The sequence below is a fragment of the Prinia subflava genome, chromosome 15 (genome assembly GCF_021018805.1).
Source record: "Prinia subflava isolate CZ2003 ecotype Zambia chromosome 15, Cam_Psub_1.2, whole genome shotgun sequence".
Classification (NCBI taxonomy): Eukaryota; Metazoa; Chordata; class Aves; order Passeriformes; family Cisticolidae; genus Prinia; species Prinia subflava.
In genome coordinates this window covers 9,503,038-9,519,248 of record NC_086261.1, presented here as the reverse complement: position 1 = coordinate 9,519,248, position 16,211 = coordinate 9,503,038, and the positions used below count along the sequence as shown (strand labels likewise).

At 41.5% G+C, this 16,211-nt stretch overlaps 1 protein-coding gene across 1 annotated transcript; it reads right to left on the bottom strand.

The window, feature by feature from the left end:
* Positions 1 to 29: 29 nt before the first annotated feature.
* Positions 30 to 13,154, bottom strand: BTBD1 (BTB domain containing 1). Its single transcript, XM_063412937.1, has 8 exons — positions 12,736 to 13,154; positions 7,737 to 7,893; positions 7,394 to 7,499; positions 5,770 to 5,967; positions 5,318 to 5,510; positions 4,677 to 4,764; positions 1,764 to 1,910; positions 30 to 908 (listed from the first exon to the last, which is right to left on the bottom strand). Exons 1-8 carry the CDS (start codon positions 13,152 to 13,154, stop codon positions 750 to 752), a joined length of 1,467 nt encoding a protein of 488 aa, XP_063269007.1. The 3' UTR covers positions 30 to 749.
* Positions 13,155 to 16,211: the final 3,057 nt, after the last annotated feature.

Genomic DNA, 16,211 nt, shown 5'->3' with positions numbered 1-16,211 from the left:
CCAATGATAACATCATTACAAGTCTCATATTCTCATTTTCACATTATACATTTTTATAGGCACATATGTATATACAGTGGCTATTTGCATAACCAGTTCTATATTCCAAAACAGCCCTTCTGAATTAAGAGAGATTCTGGAAAGATCTGTTTGTTGCTGAATTTGACTTAATATTTATTTCCTCAGTGCAGCTGCAGATGTCCTCTGCAGTGCAAAGTCCATTAATTCTCCATGGCTCTTGCAAAAAGTCAAGATGATGGGAATATGAATGCAGCTTTGCTGATGTACTTCAAAAAATACAGTAGCAATTCATGTCCACAGGGTCAATCCAAGGTCATTTTGGAAAGAAGTGCAAGATAGGACTACAGCAGCAGCTTTACAGTCTTTTAAGGACAGATTGGAGAAAACATACACAAGTTGTTCATAATAAGTAAGAATTTTCCAGTTCAAAAAAGAAATTTTACTACATGAGAAACAAAGGGGTGAAAACACAAAGCAATTAACCACAAGGTAAAACTTAAACCAAACTTTTCAATATACAGAGTACTTATTCCACTTAACATTTCATTTAGAAGAAAAACTAAATTACAATCTACCGATAATGATGCAGGAAAAAAAATAGCTTTTCTGGTACCCCTCAAACCAAATCGTTTTGGTTTTACACATTAAAGTAATTTAACAGAATTTTTAAACTGCTGCCAATAGTGAGCTGAAGTCCACTGAGACACATTCCAGATCATGATGTGAAACTAAGTATAAAATATTATTTCTGGTATCTGTCCATCTTCTATTGATGTACCATTGTTGTTACCTGGTGAACTATAAAAGACAAAGCATGTTTTGCTAGCAGTAGGAGATTCGTGGATCACTTTCTTCAAACCTTTTGTTCCATAGTGGGAATCAGGACCCTGAAAAACATCACAGGAGATTAGCAACAGAATGGAGGTGGGCAAGACCCAAAAACTGCTGATGGTCAAACACAACTGACTTGGACTATTTTAGCAGCACAAAACTTCTGTACCCACGTCATATAAATTATACACAAAATCACAGAAGCACGGGCCCTATGTCTAAATAACAAAAATATATTTCTCTGACACCAGACTTAAACCAGTTGATTTTATCCAACTAGTAATGAATACTTTCTAGTATTTCTCTTTATCACACAGGTTGTCTGTATTCTTACTTAGTCTTCTACCTCAGCTACTTTTGATATGCAATATTTTTTCCAACTCACAGAACTCTGATTTATGTATAGGAAATTACATTTAGAAGAATATTAATTTTTTTTTGAGAAATAAATTTGTCCGCAACAGTAAAGGGAGACTTTCTGAGAACAAGTAATTCTTACCTATTATTTCAGCACTAGTATATAAAAGGAGATCAAAAAAAGCTGTTTTCTTGAATTTAGCTAGTGGTTAGAATAGCCTTGATAAAGGAAATCAAACTTAAATTTTGAAAGAGAGCTGCCAAATTACATTTTTCCCACACAGTACCAGTTACTTCCATTAGAACTCATTTTAACTCCTACATCAAGAAAAGAAGTGGGAAGGCACAAAGGATCCAGTTATGAATTCCATGCTGTGGCACAGAAGAGATGTAACAGCCTTACAAGTTACAGTGGAGTTTTAACTATGTCCTTCTTTAGCCATAAACCTAAAATAAACTCACGATCTAGAAGCTACTTTCCCATCAGAAGACCGATAAAAGAATAACTCTTGCATCAATGTAACACTTTCTTCGGTACTGTTAGACATTCTTACTTTCAAGGTTGCACAAGCTGTGTAGCAAACTGTGGGCAGAATCTCTATGGGCTCTTTGAACATAACTCTGAAGGTACTGGCTGTTCCATCACAGCTAAAGCCGGTGTCGTTCTGTCCCAGCGTCTGATTCTTCTCATAATCAATTATCTGCACAAAAGCATGAACATTGTGTTTTTATGTTTACAAGCGTGAGAAAGGCTCTGATTGTTTGCACGTGAGAAGGTTACAAGCAAACACTTGCCCACCCCACCCAGCCTAAGTGCAAGGACAGTGCAATCTCAGCTGGAAAGGAGCTGTGATTTCCTGATACCGCCGGAGCTGACGCAGCAGCCTGGAACGACGGCTTGCGAGTTCTGCACGGGCTGTGGCACTGCTCCAGCCAGGTTAAAGTCTGTGCTTGGGAGATGGAGAACAGCGCTCAGACCTTCACTTCTGACCTTCATTTACAACATCTAATCCTGTGCTTAGGTTTGCTGATCTCTGTACACCTTCACAGCCCACATGAGGGAATCTCGTTTGCTGCCTCTGGCTAGTTTAGAAAACAAGTTTTTACAGATAATGTTGGCAGTCAATGACACCTTCATAAAAGAAAACAAGAACTCGTGCTGTTATGTCTTATACAATTTATTTCTAATCTTGATTCAGTGTAAAAAATCTGCTCAGATGAAACAATATTTATTTTGTCCTCAATTTCAGTGGCAGGTAAGAATCACTAGTTCCAATGTAGGAATAGCAGATTCCTTCCCATTTTGGGTTGCAATCTTGATCCATGCTGCCCAGTACCTCTTGCAGCAGTTGGATATCAGAGCTTTGCAGCAGAGCACTTCTTGTGATTACTCCACTAAGAAGAATCCTATCCCTTTTAATAGTTTCTTATGAACTTGCCATATAATTTTAAGTATTACCCATGCATGAGATGAAGCTTTATTCTAGGCAAAACGTACTCTAGTTTTTTCCCCAGCCACAATCAATAGAAATATTAAGAATTATAATGCTGAAGACTCAAGTCCTTTTCACATAACAGATGTATTTGTAGTATATATTATCAGTATTTTATGGCAAGTTTTAAATGTTTAACTCTCTGAAGAGTTAGTTACTAGTACTGATGCAGAGCCAAAAAGAAAGTTAGAGTCACAAGACTTAAGTAACTGTCTGAAAAGATTGTGACAAAGTTTCAGATTCATCACTTATTAGGGATACTCCCAGGATAAAGAGAGCCTATATAAGATGGATGGCCTTAATATGAACCATAAAGGTTTGTTTAGCCTTTCAGTTTGAATTGGGAGGATCTTTTTCAAGTGAATCTTCCAAGCATTCCCACTTAATATGCATTGGTTGGCATTGAAATAATCTAAATTCTTTTCAGATTGAATAAATCCAGCAAACATCCTGAGGGAGCACACCGAATGCTTGCATCTGCGAACAAGAATTCAGCTGAGAGGTTCAAAAAAGGGTTTATGTGAAGCAAAAATCCCCAGGTATATTTAGTATAGCTGCTAGGTTCCCAAAATCAACTCTTCTGTTCTGAAGATCCTGTCTAGTGCACTATGCTACTCATTTACATGGATATATAGTTTGACAAAACCAAACTGAAGATACTTCAAATAGAGGAATTTGCAAGTGAGCTTTTCAAGTGAGGAATGTGGAAAAGCCAAATTCCTTCAAAACGTCATTCCAGATACATTCTGTTTGGAACATCATTAAGAGGAAAGGCACGACATTTTTTCCTTAGGAGACAGACACAAAATCCCTATTCTTAAGTACAGAGTAGTCAGATAATAATATCATCATATAGGAAGCAGAAGACAATTTGATATTTAAACAGAATGTCCACTAATGAACTGGAACAGCAATTTCAGCACATGCCAGAAGTCTAGAAAGATAGGGACAACAGAATTTCTGCCCCTACATGAAGTCACAAACTATTTATTTCTCATGCACTTAATAAATCAATGTGACATTATAGTCAGGCAGGATATGAAATACACAGCACAGGGTGAAACTGTTCCAGTCACAGAATCCTAGTATCTTATTAGAAAGCGTAGAATCAAAACAATTCTAATCTCTACAGGAAAAAGAATTCAAATAGACTGAAATTCTACACTCAAAAAGGAAAAAAAAAAAAGGTGCTGGATCAATACTACTAGAAGACAATCCTGACCACAACATGCTAAAGGATCTAACAGGCTACAAGAGCAGGAAATACAATTTTAGTGGTGTGTTCAATAACCTGCTGGGACCAGGCAAGGGTCACATCAGGATATGAAGCAGGGGGACATTTTTAGATGCTATCACTGGCCACTTCATGAGCCTGCTAACCAATTGCTCAGCAAGAAGAAATGCAACCCTTGATTTGGTACAGAGTGATGAGCAGGATCAGATTCAACATTTCATAATGGAAACACTATGTAACAGTGTCCATAATATACTTAGAGTCAACACTCCCACATGAACAACAAAAGAGAATCCCCCACAGCTGTGCTAAATTTCAAAAAGAGGAAAGTGAGGAAGCTTGTTCAAAAGAAACTACAAGGAACAATTACAAAAATGAAATCTTTATAAGAAGCATGCAGGCTACTCAAGGACATAACATACCCAAGAACAATATCAGTACATATTTTCTGTCAGGAAAGGCTTGAGAAAAGGGGAAAAAAGCTGGATGCTGGGAAACACCTACATTGAAAATGACTGAAGGACAAAGAATACAGGAAAAAGAGATCAGAGTTCCACAGTGTTCTTCTTTTGCCTAGTCACCCACTTATGCCCACTTGTGACAAAACACAGCTTAGACTCCTGGTCTATCAATTGCTCCCTCCCAAATATAGACCAAACCTTTTGCAAGTGCTCCAAGTGTAGCTTCCCTTTGCAAGTTCCTACAAGTGTACAAGCCTATTTAAACATAATATACTGTACCTGTATATTAACTTGATAGTCTGTGGGTCCATGAATAGATCCATATAACCCAAATCCCACTATAGAAATTCTTCTGTTAACTGTGAACCTGGTAAGACACAGGAAAGGAATTCAAACAACAGTGGTGAGTGTGTTGCCTTATTTCAAGTAGGAAAAAGACTCACATAAAAGTGGGGAAGTAAACTCAGAATGGCATTGCATTTTTTTAAATAGCATTTTTTATTTAGAATCCAAAACTAAGAAAAATGCTTTGTCAGTTTTAGAGGTGACAAAGCATTTTTCTTAAAGATGAAAAGCTTTGCTAATTCCTCAAGATATTCAGTATTACTAAACAAAATATAGCCAGATTCTTCTCAGTATCTCCAAAATAAAAACAGATCAAGACTTGGTATTTCAAAAAGAAATATACAGATAACACTCAATCATTCTAGAATGCACCCAATCCTTCCAAACCTCATTCTTGTTTGTATTTTATGTGTGTAATAGCCTAAAATATTAAAAAAAGGGAAAAGATCAAAACTGTGCAACAGATCCAGCATGTTTGCTACTGTATCCTATACCAAAAAGTCAAAGTTGAGTGATTTGTTCCCTTTCTCCCCACACATTTCTGTCTCTCTCTCAAATAGTTTCTGAAGTCCTACCTGATCCGGTCGCTTGTTCCACTGTAGCCCCAGCGACTCTCCACCTGCTGGAACCTGTTAATGCTGCATTCTTTTCCTCTAAGGCAACACCTTGGTCGGTCAATATAATCTACTTTAGGTTTAGGATTGACAGTAAAGTGCAGAAAGAGATTTACTACCTCCCGATCCGACAAGATTCCAGACTGAGCAGGGCCTGGGGAAACATAAAACTTCTAAGATCATTTGAAGCATCACACCAGCTATTGTATTTAAACCACACATATTCACAAACTGAAGACAACAATATTTTCCAATGGCCAGAGCATAATCTGCAGAATGTTTTGCTTTCATTTGTGCATCGCAACTCTTAATTAGTACAATATTAACAACAGAATTGAGTGTTAAACATCTAAACACAGATAAACAGCATTGAGAGATGGTCCAACAGTAAGACAAAGAACTCCAAAACTCACCTGCTGCAAACTCTTCGATAGTCATTAATGGAAAGCGGATTAAGGAAAGAGCTCTTCCAAGGACTTTTTGTTTGTTCCCGAATGTCACCGGCAGTTGTTGTCTTTGACATTCTGCTTCTGCCCAGCGAACAACAGCTCCAAAGAGCCTGCTCTCTCGAATGCTGAGAGTGTCCCTTTCCAGAACTGCACATAATGTATCTGAAGAAAAAAATGTTAGCACCTTTAGATCAGCTTTCATCCAAGCCAGTAACAGTGTTTTATTACGTAAGCTTAAAATACTAATTACACACTAAAAACATTCATAACAAGATTATTAGCTTTGTCTTATTATATGTTATAGGTGTGTGCATATATTGCATATAATTTATCTTACATAAAAAGTAATCTCTCAATGACACATAGATTTAAAACTAAAAATTAATTTTCCTGCTATGAAGACAGGATATGAACTTTCTTCCTGATACCTAAGAGTGTAACTAATCTCTGCAGTGATAACAAATATCCTGGAAGAATTTCCATTGGTAGGGCAAGATCAGAACTGAAAGTGTGAATGCATACTACTAAAAAACCAGGTTACTCATGATGACACTAAAAAACCAGGTTATTCATGATGACAGTGTCATATTCTCATCTAGGCAGCCACCTGCCCATCTGGATCAACTATAGCCACAAGCAGCAGTAGTACACAAAAACCAATTTAAAGATACATGGAAGTCACCTTAAGTATTGACATATTTGCTACCCACAAAGCCTGAAGGTGAAACACAAGATCTGAGGCAAGGTACATGTTTAAAAAGCAACTTACCCTGGATTTATTACTCCTTCTGACCTTCTTTAAATAACAGGTATGCACAAATTATCACAGAATACAAGTCAAAAAATAAATGGGTTTTTATATTCTAAACCTTCTGTCTTTGGAAATTTTTATCTGCCTTGAATTTAAGTAAGGCATGTTTGCAGTTATAGAAAATAGCATACTGGAAAGTCAAAACAGATTGAGACTTACCAAGACTAAAGATCACTCACAGTCTGAGCACAAATCCTACTGAGCACAAGTTAACAATGGCATAAAATTTCTTTATGCAGTGAAACACCTTTCTTCAGTCAATTTTTCCCACAATTTAGCTGAATTGGAGTAAAATCTTAGGTACATAGAGTAGCAATGAAATTGAGTAAGTAAATTTAAAACTGCTAGCTTTTGACAGAAGATTAAACAGAGAAACTAGCAGCTTATGTACGCATTTTTTTAAGCAGATATCATTAACTGTACCTGATCTGTGCAATTTTGAATAGTTAAATATCATGTGGCAACAAAACAGTGTGGCTCCTGTTGCATATGAAAAGCAGCTATGGATGCCTGAGGTGTGAGGCACAACCCTCAGCAAGTGAAAGCTCTGGCCTCAATTAAGTGTGGTGCCACCACAGTGGGAGCCCGGGGACTCCACCTCTGCTCAAACGGGGACACTGCAGTGGAACCCAGCTCAGGAGTGAAGCTCAAGGAAAGCACTGCAGGGGTGGATGGCCACGAAGGGAAGAAGTGCTTGGGACTCTGCACAGTCAAATGGGGCAAGGAACTATCCTGGGGTGCTGTCATTTCGTGCTTAGCACACACAGAGTGACTTACCTATGTCGATATCTGTAAAGCCTTCTGCACTTATGGCATCCATGGTGCTTTTGTCTATTGTGTCCAGACAAAGACTAGCAAGCTGAGGCTCATCAAACAAACGAGCCTGGAAAGATCAAGAAATACATCTTGAGCATAAAGTTGACAAACTGCTAATCTTAAAAAGCAAGCATTTTACCTCTAGTACAGACATAAAATAAGTTGATTTGTCTAAGTATTCTTTGTGTTTATACCTTAAAGAGTACTTAAAATCTCAAAGGAGTACATAATTAAGGAGATTTAGTAATTTCCCTCCAATTAGGAATTCTCCTAGTAAATCAAAACTAAGCTTAAATTTACCTACTTGAGTAAGCAGCATAAAGGCATTATCTGCTCGGAGATGCTTTGTTAGGAAATCCACACAATGTGCTTCCAGGGCAGGGACTGCATACTTTTTAGCAGTGTATAAAGTAGTCATGACTGTTTCTGGACCAATTTGAACTTCATCTGAATAAAGAAACCTATAAATCAATACACAAATACAGATCATAAAAACATATCTTTAGAGGGGCAGTCAAACACAACAATCTCTTTGCATTTAGAAAACAGGCCAAAGATTTGCACTGTGAACTGTGCAACAGCTGACCTCATAGCATTTTTATAAATAAAGAAGGTAAGTTAAAAGGCTCAAGGAAGACTGTTATGTTAACCTAATGGCATACATTTGTTTTAAATATGTATTTCTCCCTAGGACTGATCTGGCTGTCCTAGTTATACATAGCTCCCCAGCTGTAAACAACAGCTGAGCTGCAGAATTACTTAACCTCCAAATGCACGCTCTCAGTTCATCAGGAAAATATCAATGCACAATCCTCTATGGCTGTACTCCTGAAGTTCATTTACTGACAGTGCACACTGGCTTTCCCTCCATGTGAACTGTGTCAAGGACCTAGATTAGGAGAGCATCTTATGTCAAAGTTACCCCTCTGTAGTATTCAGAGAGGAAAGTACATGCTAGCAGATGACCTTGACTCTTCCATTCCCACCACAGTAAAATACTCTTGCTTGTCTCCACTGCTCAGGCATGAGGACTGGTTGAGATTTTTGCCTAAGCCTCCACCAACACCAGGAAAAAAACCCCTGTTTCCCAAGCAGTTGCTATTTAAGACTAGACAAGGTAAGATTTATTTTAAGGTTCTGTATGGAAAATATGACTTTTTAAAAACAATTTTCCTTACAAGTGACATTTAAGATAATTTCAGCAAAATTTCATCAGCCTTTCAGATAACAATCAAGAATAGTCTGTGATTTACAAAAATACATTTGTCCCCAACACACATAGGTAATTAAACATAATAAACCAGGGCACACTAGCAAATGCAAGAATTCCACAACGAAAATCAAGTCTTTCCTTTATATTTCTTCATATTTGTTTTTCAGAACATTCTGGAAACGAATAACACACAGACAGGTGTGTTTAGAAGGGTTTTCAAATGTAGCAATCAGCAGTTTGTATCTAACAGGAGAAACTTGCGAAAATAACAGATTCCTTAAACTTCCTTGCAACATGGAGAAACTGAAGTAATATAAACCCAGAACTTAAGTTTAAACTGAAGTTCTTAGCTGTTCGTATTTCTTATATTCCAAGAAAACTCCAATTCTCAGTAGTTGCTAATACACAATTAAATATGGTGTTCAACATTAAATCTGTTGCCACAATACAGGTACATTTTACCATTAAAAGACTTCAGTCCGCTCAAACAGCCAGCTTGCATACCAATTTGGAGATCTGAAAGATGCCCTAGATTATTTTTTTTAACTGGAATTAACTTAAGCAATGTTTAGGAAGAATTAATCTAATTAAATGCTAACTTTTTTTTTTTTTTTAAAGTAAAAGTTTCATACAGTTCAATTAGAACTGATTTATGAAAGCTATGAACTATTATTACCTGTTGATGAAAACAATAGGCTGACTGGTTCATCACAACTGCTGACAAATTTACTCTTAAGAAACAAATATTTCACAGGTACACTTTGCATACTCAATTGACAGGCTCTTCATTAAAGCACTAGAACAGTGCATTTACATTTTGATTCTAAGATTAAAATAATCACTTTAAAATGCCATAACTTTTGTTGTATGACTTTATAGGAGCTTAGAGTCCAAACCATGTGGAAGTTGATTAACAGGCTCCAAAAAACCCAATACTACTATGCAAACTACTATGCATTTTACCTAACCAAAAAAACAAATCCCAAGTTGGTTTTGGAATATGATTTTGGTTTTATTTCTTAAGTGAATCCAATCTGAAGCCAATGAAGTGACACACCAGAGGGGCTCATCTGGCTTGTGTTTTACTTTCTGCTGTACCTTCCAAAGAAACAGGGTGCAGTCCTAGGTGTGTCTTCCCTCTAAAAATCCCTCTATGTGCCAAGAGCTGTGTCTGTGTTAACTCTCTCCTCTGGCACGCCTGAACTAGCACAGCTTTATGCTTACACCACTGCTCCTCCTCCACTCAGCTCAGTGGGACTGATGAGCACTTCCCTCCTCTGGAGCCCTTTGAGACAGAAACAACCTCATTTTATTGGCATCCAGGAAGAGGGAATGGGAAGCTGAGGGTGTGTGTGCATATTGGAAGAACATTTTTAGTGATCAGAACAAACAATTTTTCCAAGTGACCGTTCAATCATTCACTCTGTATAAGGCTCTCATATATTTTATGCTATTTTTTTCTACTCTCAGGTTAGCACTTCCTTCTCCCCTTGTGTGAGCATCCTCTCAGTAGCTGAAATGTTTTCACTATTATAGAAGTACACAGGAATCTTTTTTTCCATGTCAGTCATGATTACCCCTTTATTTACTGCTTGCCAAAATTCTCTGAAAAGGTTTTTGGAAGACAGAGTGCTAACTTGTGCCATATCATCACTTTGGTTTATTCTCTGATCAAAGGACAAGTCAGCTTATTGTAAAATATGAATGAAAAAATTTTAAAAAATCTTAATAAAATCAGCAAATACAAATCATAAAACAGAACCCTACTGAGACAACTTGAATTTTCTTGATCATTCCTATTCAATTTGTAGTTAGAAACACACACACACAAAAGTTGCTTCACTAGGAAATAGATTCAAACTTTGTGACTTCAATATTATTTCAGCTCCTAAGAATTTATCTGTCAAACTACTTCATTTGTTCTCATCAAAGAAATCTCTTCCTTTAATTTACAAGTAGCATTTGTCAGTAGATCTGTATGAAACACATAAATTACAGACATGACTTAACAAACCACGTGAGTAAATAAAATGGAAATGAGCTGAGGAACATTAAATAATTAGTAAATTATGCCTAGAAAGTTTTGCATTACTGAAACATTTCCTTTACTTGATGCTCATTTGCTATGCATATTCAAAGATCCTGACTCAATTTCTAGCCAATATACCTCGAACTGGTATTTACAATCATTAAAGAAATGTCCTGTGAAAGGTAACGATCATTAACTGCGTGATTTACTAATGACTGATAAAAGAGGCCAACAGTATCATTCTTGCCTCTTTCAGTCAACACCTGGAAAAGACCCCACGTTGTTTCCAGCATGGAAAAAGTCCATTATTGGTATATATTTCAGAAGTTCTCCCTAGATATGTTTTTAACAAAGTACTGCAATGTATATTTATTTCAATATAAGCTCAACGAAATACACATAGCATGGAAGAATGTCCTGAGGAGCTGGCACAGACAGCAAAACTGAGAAGTTCCAGCACTCCAGCAGTGGTGATACCCAGACAAGACACAGCACAATCAGTTCAGTGACGCAAGTCCCGTGGCCATTGCGCACTGGCAGCCCTACCAACACAAGATGCTTTTGTTTGCTTCTAACAGCATCTCTTCATTCACTTCCACAGTGGCCAAATATCACCCTCCTCATCTTTACTTAGAAATCTCTTAGAAATCTCTGTTTCTGTGTCGCTATTTTTACCCAGACAAATTTCTCTTGTTGTATCCACCTTTCACTGTCCAGCGTTTTTTCCACATAAATACAGACAAACGCATGTGAACTGTCATTTACTTTTAACCTTTCAAACCATTTTGCTTGAAAGACACTTCCCACTACCCCTCGCTCCTGTGCACAAAAATCCACAAAGAACAGCTTGCTAACAGCAACAGGAAGATATTGCTGCTGCCTGGGGGTTTGTTGGGTTTTGTGTACATCACTCGCTTTGACTCCAGTGCCCGTGATTACCCAAGGACCAGGTGACTCTTCTAATTGTTCCCATCTCTTAGGCCTCAGCAAAAGAAGAAAGTTGTCAAGACTTTGGAATTTTTCCTATTACAAGAGACTTTGAGACACTACATATTTATTTTCAGGCAATAATAATACTTGTTTCCCAAATGTTCATTACAGAGAATCGTTTTATATATTTTATAATTTATATTTTTTGCCTAGCAGAGTGGTTTCTTTGATAAAAACCTTAAGGTTATGCAGTTTAATCGTATTACCACACCACAGGCTGAGGCACAAACAAACTCTTAGTAACTGTTTCTATAAACACCATAAATTTTATTTGCCACTACACGGAGTAACGAGAAATGGTAGGTAAAGTCCTTAGCTTTGTGAGCATGTGAACTAGCAGATCCTATTCTGCCCAAATTAGAATTCACTAACACATTTTACATCCTTTTTGCTCTCACTGCGCTCCCAGTCTCACACTCAGACGGTCTGGGAGCAAAACTCAGCGGGTCACTGCCTTCTGCTGCAGTCCCCTCTGCCCAAGTATGATTACAATGGGTGTTATTATGGCAAAAAGATATAACAACTTATTATCACCGCTGACAAAGAAAAACGAACAGGAAGATGACTAAGACTTCAAAGTAAGTATCAAATTTCAAGGTAAGTATGAAATGAAATTAAAAGCTTGGCACAACAGCCTCTGTCCCCTCTAAGTTACTATTAGAAGGTGGCTGCGTAGTTGCAACACTAAGGGGACCCACAAACTTCCATCATTTACTTTAACAAACCTAAATACCGAATACAAGAGCCCAAACCAGACACCTCCCGAGTGTTTCCCTAAACGGACAGCCAGCTGCCATGGAATTAGGGCACTTCTCTTGGGAAAACAGTGCAGGGTAAAGAGCAAGAAGGGACTAAAACACTTTGGAGGGGCGGTGTGACCTTGCGTGGAGCCCACAGGGTATTTCCGCGCCTTCCCAGCATCTCCCTCCGGGGACGGGCAGTGGGGACAGGCCGGGCTCCGTGGGGACAGGAGCCGGGAGGGGCCGCGGAGCGAGGAAAAGGCCCCGGCGGCCAAGCGGGGCCGCGGCGCGGAGCCCCCTCCGTGCGCGGCCGCCCCCGCCCCGCGCTGACCTGAGGAGCGCCAGGAAGGCGGCGGGCTCCACGTCGGGCAGCTCGATCTCGGCCGAGGTGGTGGCCATGCCGCCGTTGAACATCGCGTCGAACACGGCGCTGCCGGCCGCCAGCACGAACCGGTGGGCGGGGATGCGCTGCTGGCCGGGCCCGGGGGGCGCCGCCCCGCCAGCGCCGCCGCGGGCGCTGCCCTTGCCCACCACGAAATGCACGTCGCTGAGGAGCTCGTTGGAGAAGAGGAAGGCGAAGCGCTCCCGCAGCGAGCCCTTGGTGGCCTGCCAGTTGTACAGCGGCTCCCGCTGCAACACCGCGCCGGCCTCGGCGGCGGCGACACCCGCGGCGGTGGCGGGCGGCGTCTCCGCGGGCGTCCCCGGGCCGCCCCCCGCGGGCGTCCCCGGGCCGCCCCCCGCGGCCGCCATCGCCCTCGGGGCCGCGCCGGGCCTGGCCGCGCCGGGCGCTCCGTCAGCACCGCCCGGCGTCACCCGGGCCCCGCCCCGAGCACGCCCCGCCCCGCGCGGGCCCCGCCACGCCCCGCCCTTCCCAGCACGCGCCACGCCACGCCCCCCGCGCGCGCCCCGCCCCGTGCGCGCCCCGCCCCGCGCGCTCCCCCGTGCCCGCGCACGCCCCGCCGGAGGTAGCGCCCGGGATGTACCCGGGATGTGCCCGTGATGTGGCTGGGATGTGCCCGGGGGTTGCCCGTGGTGTGCCCGGGATGTGCCCGTGATGTGCCCGGGGTTTGCCCGGGATGTGACTGGGATGTGCCCGGGGTTTGCCCGGGATGTGCCCCGGGATGTGCCCTGGGATGTGCACGGGGTGTACCCGGGATGTGCCCGGGATGTGCCCCGGGACTGTGCCACTCGCCAGGCCCGTCAAGCCGTGTGGGGCCGCCCGCGCACGGGGACTGCGCTTCCAGAGCCGCGGGGAGTGAACAAGCGGGCGGGCAGGGCCCGGAGCGCCGCGCAGGCACGGAGCCGATAACGCTGCCCGTGGGAGCGAATAAACTGCAGCGATTGAGCTCAGACACGTGAAATGCAGACTCATTTTCATGACGCCCTTTTCGCTGTGGTAGCAGGGAGAACAAGGGGGGGTGACCTGTCTTAAATATTCTGAAGTGAAGCTAAAACATCGGCGGCTTTTAAGGCAGATACACCTTGCAGTCCTTATGCACGTCCCGTGTGTCTCGACATTTCGTGTTTTAATTTACGAGAAGTAAGAGCAGAGAGGCCGCAGCAGCACTCGCACAGTTCACCGCCCTTGCAGCAGGGGTGTGGGCAGGTGGGTTAACCCTCGGGGGCTGCGCTTTTAGGAAGGAAAGAGGAGAGGAATAAGAGGTGTTTGAGTGCTGTCAGAGCGCTGCAGCACCGAGGCGATCCCCTTTGCCATCTGCCGGGGCTGTGCTGTAAGCACAGCGGCGATGTGCGGGGCGGCGCTGGGAGCTGCTTGTCACCGCTCCCGACCTGGCAGCATTTATGGAAGCGTGTGGCTAAAAGAGGAACAGAACATGTCACCGCTCTGCATTCAGGGTTATAATTAGGACAAAACTGAGACCAAGCAAATGGGGTCCGTTTCGCAGAACGAGTTTTTGAGAACCTTTAGCAAGATGGAAGCAATTTCAGCAGGGTAAACTATAGTGGGAAAGGGCATCAGAAGATATAGTGTACCAACCAGAAAGCAGCAGCTAGCTTTGCACAGAGGCTATATTTAAAAATAAAATCATACTGCTGACCTAGAAGAATGAAGGTATCATCTCTGCACTTGTCTTGTCCCAAGGTGGACAAAGAAGGGAAGGAAGGAGAGCCCCACATTCTCTTGATAGCCTAGGGACAGAGATGTGAAACGCTGACAGCTTGGGCACAAATTGACAATTTTCATTGAAATGGAACTTTTTTTTCCAGTGATGCGATGGCCTGGGTATTAATGAGCATTTCTGTCACTGCTTTTTGCTTTTATCGTTCCATGCTCACTCACAGGTTAATCTGTCAGCTGAGAGCCAAAGGCAATGACTGCTCTGCTCAGAGAGAACCGTGTTTGCAAAAAGCGTCAGTAACACTGCACAGGAAGGTAACAGGGATGGAAGAGGGCTGAGGAAAAAGGGAAAGGTACACCAGAGAAGTAAAAGGAGGTCGGCTGGGGCAGACAAAAGTGTGTAAGACAGCTTCAGGGATGAGAAATCAGTCGTAAGAAGGCAAAGCTCTGCAACACAGGAAAAAATGGAAAGACCTGTGTGTTAGTCTGTGAAATAAAATGGAGAGAGAAAATGAGAGTAAGGAAACAGAAATAAAGTAAAACAAAAGTCTAAAAAAATAAAAACAGGAAAGACACAAAGGCAAAGGACAAAGGAAAGGAGAAATGTGACCAGGATGTCCATCTGATCTGTTCAGCTAAATGCCAAATGCAGTAATTGAAACAGTTTTGAAATTGAGGACTAAGAAAATATTAAGTAACATATTTCCTTTTGACACTGAGCTTTTCTTCATGTAGACAATGAGCTTCAGATGTTTGTTTCACCTTGTAATCTTTGTGATAGCTTCCTTGAAAAAAAAAATCAGCCAGCTTTTCTGTGGCACTCTCAGTGGGTGGATCACAGCCATTTTTAAATGTGATGTCATGGGATTGTATTTGCCAGTCCAGATCAGAAATAATACACAATGCTTTTCCCAAAAGGGCTACACATGAATGTCACTGAAATGCCATCTCAATTATTTGCTTTCTCAGTGTGTTCAGGTTTTGTCTAGGAAATAGAGCAGAAGTTAGTATAGAATAAAAAAATATATAAGCAGTTCAAGAATACATTTTTTGTTTGATCTCATGTATCAAAATGGTTACAAATCAAGGCCTACAAACAAAAGTTCAACAGTATTATATTATGTAGTTGTGGAGGTTGTCCTGATCTCTAGCCAGCAAAATAGAAGGTCAGGGAGTGTCTACACTTTTGAGCAGCTAATTTTCAAGGTCTACATAAAAGCCTGAGCAAGCCCATGCTGACCTGGTGCCTTTTTTCTGTGGAAATTAATGAAGGAAGTACTCTCCAAGTCTTGAGGTTCCATCACCTGTCAGCAGGGAGAGAGAGGACAAAGTATGTTTACATGTACTGAAGAAGAAGCAAAGAATGCTGTGATCAAACTGCAGGGATTTCTGAGATACCTGTGATGCCAGGGATGTCCCAGAGGCACAGGAATGCCTGCCCAGTGGCCCTGGCAGTGCCTCCCCTGCCCCTGAAATGGGGCCAGTTCTCAGAGAGGCATCAAAAAGGTTTAGGTTACTAAGAGTATTGTTTTCAGCCATTTGTTCCTGAAACGATTTAAATTCTCCTCCCTTTCCTTCTTTTCCCCACATGAACTCAGCTTTGTGTATGCTCCAAGGAGCTGTTTGTTGTTACGATCAGAGTTTTTGAGCTGGCACATATTTTCACAGTGATTAGCAATTGTTCTCATAAGCAGTGAGCATCCTTTCTTTGCTTCAGGAGGGAAGGGAAT